The sequence below is a fragment of the Crassostrea angulata genome, unplaced genomic scaffold (genome assembly GCF_025612915.1).
Source record: "Crassostrea angulata isolate pt1a10 unplaced genomic scaffold, ASM2561291v2 HiC_scaffold_107, whole genome shotgun sequence".
Classification (NCBI taxonomy): Eukaryota; Metazoa; Mollusca; class Bivalvia; order Ostreida; family Ostreidae; genus Magallana; species Magallana angulata.
Window position 1 is genome coordinate 100,555 of NW_026441662.1, and position 11,065 is coordinate 111,619.

At 33.7% G+C, this 11,065-nt stretch overlaps 1 protein-coding gene across 1 annotated transcript; it reads left to right on the forward strand.

The window, feature by feature from the left end:
- Positions 1 to 2,500: 2,500 nt before the first annotated feature.
- On the forward strand, positions 2,501 to 10,618 carry LOC128169238 (probable RING finger protein 207 homolog). Its single transcript, XM_052835404.1, has 2 exons — positions 2,501 to 3,041; positions 9,434 to 10,618. Exons 1-2 carry the CDS (start codon positions 2,541 to 2,543, stop codon positions 10,616 to 10,618), a joined length of 1,686 nt encoding a protein of 561 aa, XP_052691364.1. The 5' UTR covers positions 2,501 to 2,540.
- The last annotated feature ends 447 nt before the right edge of the window (positions 10,619 to 11,065 follow it).

The window sequence follows — 11,065 nt, forward strand, 5'->3', positions numbered from 1 at the left end:
AATGACATATAAACGAAATATTGTAGTTACTGAATAGAACTGAATTGAACTCAAGGTGGTATGGTGATATGTTGAAATAATGTGAATTAGAGTGCACTATAAATGAAATACTTTTACCGGTTTAGAATTTTTCAAATTTTACAATATTTAACCAGATAAACGTTTTAAAGTTTGTGACAGCTGAAATTTTTAAAACAATTAACCCGCTGCGCTACATGTACAAGTGTCGGGGGGGGGGGGGGGGGCTACTAATATTGTGACGTACCTCTTATCGAATAAACAATAAAATCAAGTATAATTTTATAACCTTTTTCGAAAATAGATTACGTAGCCATGAAGCGCATTGGGATTGAGCGTAGCTATGCATATGTTAGTTATGTTTCGATTGCCGCTGGGATTTTTATAAATATTACTTTTCATAAAATTAAAAAAATATTTTAGGGGCAAATATTGTAAAATTTTAAACAAGTGAACGTAATTTGATTATAATGCAGGGGATAATATCCATTGCACGCGGGTCCTTTAATATGACCTATTCCACATTGAAAATTGACCGGTTTTTTTCCTAAACCCCGTTGAAAAAATTCTCAAACTTTATGTGTATTACTGTTATACAATATGAACGATGAAATGCTGATTTTGTAACTATGCTAAATAACACACCCTTTGAGATATCAATCAAAAAGTCTGATTAAGCGTTCTGTTAAGTATTGTATATATTGACGAAAACATTAATTTAATGAGCAATCATGTTATATGCATTCAAATGTAAACCAAGAAAACTGTATATAATGTTTTGTTTTTTGCTAACTTGTGTTAAGTCATATATCATAAAACTGTTTTCCCAGTAGAGGAATTTTTCGATCAAAAATTCCCAATTGAAAGGGTACATGACCTTATACCGAAAAGGGTCAATCAAATCATGTAATGTACCTTTATCCACATCATAAATATTGAAAGGTGTACCATACCAACTTAGAAAATTTAAACCTTCAGTTTTCAGCACATGATAATGCGTCATTAAAAATTTCCTGAGCGTATGAGGATGTGAAAATCCGTTTGATAAGCGATTAAATCGATTCATAAACTTGCGTACGGCAAATGACACTTTGCAGTCTGTTATCGCTTTCAAGATACATGTATGTATTAAAACCTACTTTGTCACTGCTATAAATATGTCATATAATAGCTAAAAATTAAAAGAACGAAACATTTTACCGCTACCCAGCTGCAGAGTTGTTGGGAACAATGCAGATATAGGAAACACACGGAAATTGCCCTGACTCTTTGATGGTTTTTTTTTTCAATTCACACACTTTGCTTAATAGCATCACGTGTGTAACTCTCGGTCTAGGCAAGAGAACCTATCTCTGTAAAAGACAAACAAAACCTAGGGAGCTCCAAAAAGACGAATATCTTTAATTTGTAATTGATCTATCTAAATTATGAATCTTTGTCAAATTTAGAGTCATTGCAATGTTTGTACTTATAATATGTACATGTATATATCTCTACAGTGTGTATCGCCACGATCCTCTCAGATTGTCGTTTTTCTACATTTTACCTCAATTGAAAAACCGTACAGTGTGCTAGGTTTCGGTTGTCAACAAAAGCAAGATTTTTTCTTGCCTAGACGACAAGTGGTTAGCGCACTGGCTGCTCACTGCTAAGAGGGTGGGTTCAAACGACCCTGAGTTCAAACCCCAGCGAAAGTGGATCTGAAGCACCAATATAAGGACATTTATATTTTCCCATAGATTGTTTCCTAAATTAATCAGGAAATTATATGTGGCTTCATGGAACTGCATAGGATATATATATGTTTTACTTCCAGCAACCTACATTATCATCAAAATCAATGAACGCCTTTAGACTGTATTTCATTTTCATTACAAGTAAAATATCTAATTGCTGAAACAGGCCAAGGTTTATTTTATCACAACTGCAGGTGAAACGCCTATAATAAGTCTAGAGGGAAATAACATCGGTTATTGAACAAACAGCTGACGGTAAGTATATATATAATTGATAATAAGATCGATGTCATTAAAGCTTTGACTATTAAATTTTATATATTGATACAACAAGTACACTACATATCTTATAAATGATATGGTGATATGGTTATATAGAAAATAGTAGTATTGTGGTACTATGAAAACTTTGTTACACGTGGTTCTCAATTCATATTTTCTGAGTTCTCAGTTTAGGGTTTGAGGGTGTTTTGCTTCGCTTATTTAAAAGGAATTGCTATTAATTTGACTTGAATTTTATATTTCACCAATTGTAATGTATGTATAGCTCTTTAGTTGACTTTAGTTTAGCCTCATTTCTAAGCAAAATATTCAACGAACCTTTGATAACTTTGGACAATTTTTTTATAAAAACAATTTTATGTAACTACATGTAATAAATATATTTTATTTACATAAATATATAAAAAAAAAACATTGCAAAGAAACCAAACATTAAAATTTTTATTTTCATTTTTAGAAAAAAGGAAAATCTAAAATGCCCAACAAAATGTATGGTGTCTGACCATGGATCCTCGACGTTGTGCCCAGGACGTGTTACGGTGTCATATTTGTAAGACACATACCTCTTTGCACTGTGAAATTTGTCAAAAACATTTGTGTAAAGCCTGTGTTGGGGATCATCTTTCAGATGAATCAAAAGACCATAAAGTGGTGCCAATAAAAAGGCGAGAATCTACTCCTACATGTTCTAAACACTCATCAAAACAATGCGTGATTCACTGTGAGGAATGCGACATTCCTATTTGTGTGCAATGTATTTCTTCTGGTGAACATGAACGGCATAGAAAAGTGGACATTTTGAAATGTTTCGAGAAGAAAAAAGAAGTATTGCAAAGAGATCTAGAAGAACTGGAGAACATAATTTATCCGCAATATCAAGACATTATTTCAAAAATTCAGACGGAAAAAGTCGATATAAGTATACACTTTGAGAAACAGAGAACAGAAATTAAGAAGCATGGAGATGATTGGCACAGAGAAATAGATACAACTAGAGACGAGCTCGTTGCAAGCAACGATTAGGTCTTCCGTCGTAGCTGCGTCATACTTGTGACGTAATACAAAAATTGATACCTGACCATGGTGCAATATTAGATGTATAAACACTGTGTAAAAGAAACAAAGTACATGTATATAAGCAAATACAGATCTGAAGTTTGATTCGCCGCATGTTGTTTTTTTGCATGTGCATTTTATTTTGAGAAACTTATCTAATCATCATAATTGACTCAATATACACAGAATATGGACGACGATTATAATCACACAGTGGGTATGACCGGTATGAACGTAAAAAGACCAAACATTTTACTCGCATTTTTTATCAAAAGCAAGGGCCAATGAATCTTTTAGAATGTATGCGGAGATCCTGGAAATTTTACAGGGGGTTCTGAAGAATTAATTTGTTTTTTGAGGGGGGGGGGAGGGGGGCATGCGCGGATAAGAAAAATTTTCCTGGGGTGGGGGTTGAGTGTCTGACGGTTATTTGAGTTTGCCTGGGGATGTCCGAGGCATATTTTTGTAATTTTATATTGTACATGTAATGGAAAGAAATTTTGCGGGGGTTGGGGTGGGGTCTGGAACCCTCACCCTACTCTTCTAGATTCGCGCATGGGGAAGACCGATGCCGGTAATTTAACGGTAATTTTAACCATTTTTATTTAATTAATCATTTTCAAAATTATCGGAATTCCAATATTACCTTTAAACGCAGTTAAAACTTAAAATACGAACCATTTAGTCTCGGTGAGTATTCGGCCAACATGCGTCCGCGTACGAAAGAAATGGCAATATTCAAGAAATTTGGATGGACGATCTGGGTCCTAGGTCGTCCATCCGATTCTTTTTCAGACTAAGAGCTACAGACCTGCACTTAGAGAATGTCAAACTGATTATGTCAATTTATTTTGTCTCAAAGAATCAGTTTTTTTTAATCAAAAAAGTTTTACCTTAAAAAAAAAAAGGAATCGGGCACAATTTTCAATGTTAGCATTTTACAATTTAAAGGTCTAATAAAATTTTGAATGAAGTTTCAAGATACTACTCTTCGGTGTTTTATACGAAATATTGCATGGAAAGAAGATTTACATCGCATATTTTTAAATTACAAAAGGATATACAAAATGAACTTAGATTAACCGCTAACAAACAAGCATCAAGTGAGACTGAGAACTAATTTCTTCTCTTTTTTATTAACATCAAAATAAATCCAAGAAAAAATCTAAATATTTTTTTTCCTTTATATGCGTTAATGAAAACGTTGATCAGCAAGGGCCGGTTCTATGTCGTGCAAGCACCTACTTAATAGATTGTTACACGGATCTACCACGATGACAAATATCGAAAAGGCAATATTGTGGGTGAACGATGAAAGTGTAGTTTGTTTTTTAGTTTTATTTTTGATAATTATATTTATCTGGATCAATTTGGTCTGTTGGTTTGTTTTGTTTATTGAAAAGGGGAATAAAGAAAATGAGTAATTTCCGTTATGAAGTCAATCATATATTTTCATATTATCATTGACTTAAAACATGTTGGAAAAAAGAAATATTGTATCAAGCAGTTAGTTATTATGCGCAGATCATGCATTCCTCTATGGTTTTCACAATTGCATGTATCAGTTACTACACGTATTTGCTTACGGAGAAATAAATTTCCAAAGAGATGATATAGTTATCAGTTAAGTTCCAGATTGTCTTCTGCACATGCAAGCACGTGTGTAATCCTGATTTAAAAATAGGTATAATGGCCGGGGGGGAGGGGTCATCGCAACAAAATTGTGTATTAGCGTACTAGAGTGTACATTGTTAATTAATAATTGATGTTGAATTGTTATTAACAAACAAAATCATAAATTCATAATAACATACACTAAAATGCCAGGGAGTTCTGCTGGACGCGATTTCATTTGTCTTCAATTAATAGGGTGTAAGGATGCCCGCCTACTTAATACATATGCTCACACGTCAACCGATTAAAAATGACTGTATTTTGGATTTACATCTTCGCTAGCCAAGGGTTTTCGGTCCACTTTGCGGAGCAAAGTGGACCGAAAACCCTTGGCTAGCGAAGATGTGGATTTATAAATCGTTCTAAAACATTCGATCTGATATATCGTTGTTAACAATTCAAAACTTTGAACGATTAAATTTGTTTTTATACCTACCCCGACCCTCACGGAAAAATCCATTCAGATCAATGGAAATTTCATTTACAAGACTCCGCGCCAGAATCAGAATGTCTCATTCATTAATTTTTTCGTTGTTATAGTGGACGAGTCCAAAATAGGAATTTTGAGACACATCATACATTGTGAACATATGCCGTGAATGCAGTTTACTTTGCGTCTATTTTCTTATTTTGAGAGTCCTTTTTATCATGTTTATCATGGCTTGAAAATGACGGAAGGCCCTTGAATATTGTTATCTTTATGCAGGCACGTAGCATCCTTTTTGAAAGTGGGGGAGGCCAGACTCATCCAAATAATCTTGATAATTCAATTTTTTATAAGTTAATTTAAAAAAAATTAGTTGCTGTGAGAAAAAGTGTGGGGGGGGGGCACCCACAAGCTTGAATTAATAATTGCCTGACGATGCATCTTTAATGTGTCAACATTTATATTCATAATTGATGAAAACGTTATATGGGATGTAATAAGCAACAATGAGCAAGAGTGTTCAATTAAAAGGGCTTTTCACATTGCACGTGTGTAATCCTGATTTAAAAATAGATTGCCATATTTGAAAGGTCAAAAAAAAAAAGAGGGAGGTGTCATCGCAACAAGATGATACACATTGTCTAAGTAGTACAATGTAAGTAATAAAGTGTGTTGGATTATCATCATTAACAAAGAATCATCAGTTTGGATTAATTAAAACAAATATAAATTCATATAATTGGAATATTTACTTTTATTTAAAATGCCCACCTTTCCAAAACTTTTCTAAATATGATCGCATTTGTACTAGTGCCAGATGATGTAGCGCACCCATTACAGAGGTCACATCAAGTTCCCTGGGACGACAATAGCTTTTACCATTGTATTACACACGCATCATTTATTCAGCAGATAAATTATTCCCATTCTTTTGTCATATCCTATCATTTAGACCTTTATTTAAAACACCAAAATCGATAAACAGTTCAGAATTTATAAACATCAAAGACATAAAAAAAATTACCAAAATATCAATTTTTATAATAGTTTGTCGTAATTATTCTGAGTTATCTTTTGTTTCTTAGTGTTTCTTTTCTATCAAACATAGACGCACTTTCTCATTGCTGGAGACTTGAGTTTTTTTTAGGTTAGATATTATGCAAATCTTCCTTACCTAAACATAAACGGCAAAACGCTTAATAATGCAGTGCACTCTGCTGTTGAAATAGATGTGAATTAAATAGTGATGAGATAAATGTTTATTAAATACAGTTGTATACGCACGGAAAATGTTCAAAAAGTCCTTGTTTATTGACAAATGATGAATTTTGCACATATTGGTTTTTATCAAATGGAACCCCCTCCCCCCTCCCCTTTTTCAAATTGCTGGATCCGCCTCTGGATACATGTACATTCCTAAGATGATTTAAAATAATGAAATGATTTAATTTCCAGTGATGTACAGGTACATGCACTCGATCGAAGAAAAAGATTGAAATTGCTTCTAAACTCTGCATGTTCAGTTTAATAATTTATGATCCGCAGCGAAAATTAAATTTCATTTCTTATAAGATAGCCTAATTGATACATGCATGCTTCCATTGAATAAATTTGGGTAGTCATGCAAGCTTTTTGGAAAACTATTGCTTGTATAATATTAAGGTCAGACGCGACCTTCATGTGTCTTCCATTTTTTCCTATCTCCACAATGTGAAGATTTCCACTTTGTTATTTCATAATTAAATCTTTATGTAATATGATTTTTTTGGTTTGAATATAAAGTGTTCAAATTAAAATATATAGTATGACTTTACTTATAAGCATTCAAATGCATTTTGCGTGCTATTTGAAGGAAAGTTCGAAATATTCTAGCTCCAAAACGAGCCTGGTAATGTACTCTAAATTTGTTGGAATTAACAGGTTTAAATGTTAATAAATAAGGAATGAAATATCAAGGGAAATTATATAAAATTGAGGAACGTCTCGTCTGTCCTTAATTAAAATAATATAAATAGACATCATAAATCCCATATCAAACGACATATAACCACTTGAATCTGCGCGTCTTTTAATGAATTTATGAACAGCGGCAAATTCTAAGGTAATGTTAGCTGCAAGTCTGTATAGCCCTTGTATGAAAAATTTCGGATGGTACTCAATTTTTCCAGACGGAGAGCTACATATATGCAGCTAAGGTAACTAATAATGCTTCCGATGAAATACTTTGTTTAGTAATGCAAGGTTTTAAGAGAGCAATACTTATTTGTTTAAAAAATAACACCCTAATACTTTGCATTTCATTCGCTGTTTGTAGAACAAGCAGAACCAGTATCAGTTCGATCCCTACCGCATGTACATTGTTCGAATTTAATAGCCCTTGCATTGCATTGCATTGCATTGCATTGCATTGCAAATACAAAATATCTTTTAAAAATTCAACACTGAAAGTGTTTATCTATATGGCTATTAATCTATGTGTACATGTACATATAGCGTACACATGTGATTCAAAATACCCCAAACGGAAAAATTCACTTATTGAGTCTACATTTTATATAATTTGCAAAAAATACATTGCGGGTCTGAATGTTTGTTAATGTGTCAATCTATCAATATACAGTTTGTTAATTATTTTCGATTGCTAAGGCTACATCGTTTTTGATGAACATTGAACAACATTTTTTCCATGCCATTATTTCACGGAAGATAGCGAGTACAATTATAAAGCACAATTTAGTTAATTATCTCTTTAATATTGTGTACTAGTATATAATAAATAATTTATAAATTACTGCCGAAGGTTGTTTGGTATTTTCGTTTGTAGATGCATTGCAAGTAAAAAACGTGAAACGCGGGGAAAGTCATAATTAATATCCCTAATACCCGTTACTTAAAAATAGCGGGTTTGGATTCAAATATTATCGTATACGAATATTAAGTTCACTTTTTAAAATCATCTCCACGATGATAATATTATATCCATCGGAAATCAGTATTTTGTTTTGCTTTAAAAGAAATGTTCTATCGGGAGCAATCCCGCGTTCGTTTAAATTGCCAGCGTACATTTGTCATGTCAGTAATACACATTGTGCTTTATATGACGGCCGTGTATACGTACTGTAGAAAAGTTGAGTTTAATTACCATGCATTCGAACCATTTTATTAACACATCTCCCAGTACTGAAACAATTCAAAATGTCTCTGTTACAGTAACACAGTGGGGCGTTAAACGTGTGTACGCATATGCACTGTCGTCAAGGCGACGGCCTGAATACAGCTAGCGACTCTTCTATCGATCGGTTACCTGAGTCTCGTAATGCATCTAAATATAGAAAAGGGGCACAGTTATGAAACAAACAACAAAAATAAGGTCAAAGAGGTTCATCTTTATGAAATGAATATGTACATATGAATAAAAACATTTGGGAACTTTATGTAGAATTATTTTTGCGCGCTGCATGTATCAGTTAGTGCATTACAAAAAGCCCTTTCATAACCTCCTAAACGTGCACACCCCCTCAAAAATGGACCGAACTGACAACAATTGTTTCTGCAAATACTGGCTATAAATTACGAAAACATTAAATTGAATACCACGGAAGGATTCAAAATTAATTTCTTTACAACTTTGCTTCAATAATGCATTAGAAATTTTTATTCCTTTACAAGTTATTGACAAGAAACTTTTGACGCATCTAACTCCCTAATTATAATGGCCATCCCCTTTTTCTGTATACCGAATGAAAGGTCTTGGTAAGACCAAGATCTTTTAAAATACATGTTATAACAAATTTTTATCAGTTAAAAAACTAACACGGAAAATACGCGAATTTTTTTGAATTTTTTTCTTACCTTTGTTTCAACATCTATACCACCCCTTTTATTTGCATTTAAATAATAAATAAAATATATCTCGCACAAATTCAATGTATTAGCTTCCAAAGCAGCCCATCTTTGAGACTCTGCCAGTCATCGTTATAGCTAAACCCCCCTGGACAAAAGAAGTCGTTAAATTTTACTAAAAGGGGAATAACTCAAAACCGGATGGGGATTTTCCTTAACTAAAATATGCAACGACAACATCACACGGCATGTTATCAGTCCTAAAAATTTCAAAACAATCGGTGAACAAACGAGCGAGATATTAAGGATCAAAGTTGGCGTCTAGAAGAAAAAAAAAATAATAAGAAATTTGAAAATTTTTCAGAATAATAGTAAGGTCTTCCGTTGGAAACGGAAGACCTTAATTACTAAAAAACTTACAACAGACGTCAATAGTATGGAATCCAACATTTTGGCCGTCTTATGTGGAGAGGAAGTTAACATCACTGGCATTATGTCTGAAATCACACAGTTTATAACAGATCTCCAAACAGTTTTAGAGTCCAATGATATAAGTTTAACCTTTGCATATAAATCCCGGAATAGTGATTTTAAAGAAATGTATCCGTTACGGAAATCGGCCCCACCAAGGGGTATATTTACGCCCCAAAAGATCGAAAAAGAACATATCTATCAACAGTTTGGTTCTCTCTTATTATCAGATGAACATGGTTTTGCAGTAATTTTTGCTTCTAATGATTTTTCTCCGAATGAAAGACGAGGAACTGAAAAACCACGAATAATCAGAGAAATAAAAACTGAACATGAAGAAATAAATCGGCTGTACAGTGTGTGTTGTCAGAGTGATCAAGAAGTGTGGACGTGTAGCAATGACCATATCATGAGACTCTTCAATCTTCAAGGAGAATTAGTGAAGTCAATAGAAACCAAGTCAGGGAATAAGCCAAAGGACATTGCAATGACAAAGAAAGGATATCTAGCATATACTGATTACATTAATCAAACTCTGAACATAGTGAAGGAAAAACAAATACAGAAGATAAAATTAAGAAAATGGAGACCCCTTGGTGTCTGTACTACCTCCTCTGGTGACCTCCTGGTAATCATGGACAGTGATAATAACAGAGAATCAAAAGTCGTGCGTTACTGTAGCACAAAAGGAAAGGAGAAACAAAGTGTTCAGTTTGATACTAACGGCCACCCTCTGTATTCACCTGGTGGCATAAAATACATTAATGAAAATAGGAACGAAGATATCTGTGTATCTATCTGTTGGGCCGGTGCTGTAGTGGTGGTCAGCCGAGTCGGAAAATTTCGCTTTTCATACAATGGGCCATCCACTACTGCCACCAGATCATTTAATCCTTACGGCATCACCACAGACAGCCAGGGTCGGATTCTGACGGCTGACTGTAACAACCATAGTATCCATATCCTTGATCAGGACGGACAGCTCCTCCGCTACATTGACAGCTGCGATATATGTTGTCCATACGGTTTATGTGTGGACACCAACGACAACCTGTTTGTGGCTGAGTGGAAATCGGGAACAATGAAATTGATTCAAAATTACATGTTCTAGACACTGATTATTGCAGATTTTTTTTCTGATGGATACATTAATGCTACCAATTTGAAATTATATCAAGATCTATTGTGCTTCACCGAAACAAAAGCAGACGACCTGGACACCATCGAACTGGACAATTATGTATTGTTTGCGAAATATATAGACAGGTGTGTGCGCAAATCCGGTCGGGTGCCAAGTCATTCAAATAAGTCTTTAGAGTGTTAACTATCACGTAATCTGTATTTTTCGCAAATCAAATCTGAGTGAACGAATAAAGCAAAATATTCACGCGGAAAAATATTTTCCTGATAACATTATTTGTTTCCGTGCCATTGCTAATTTTAATATTATTAAAAATTTTAAAAATATGTAGTATTTTGTGACAATCTCCAACTTTTATTCAACTTTCTATTTGCGTAAAATGGCAAAGGATTCAAATTTGTTGTAAAATACTTGTAT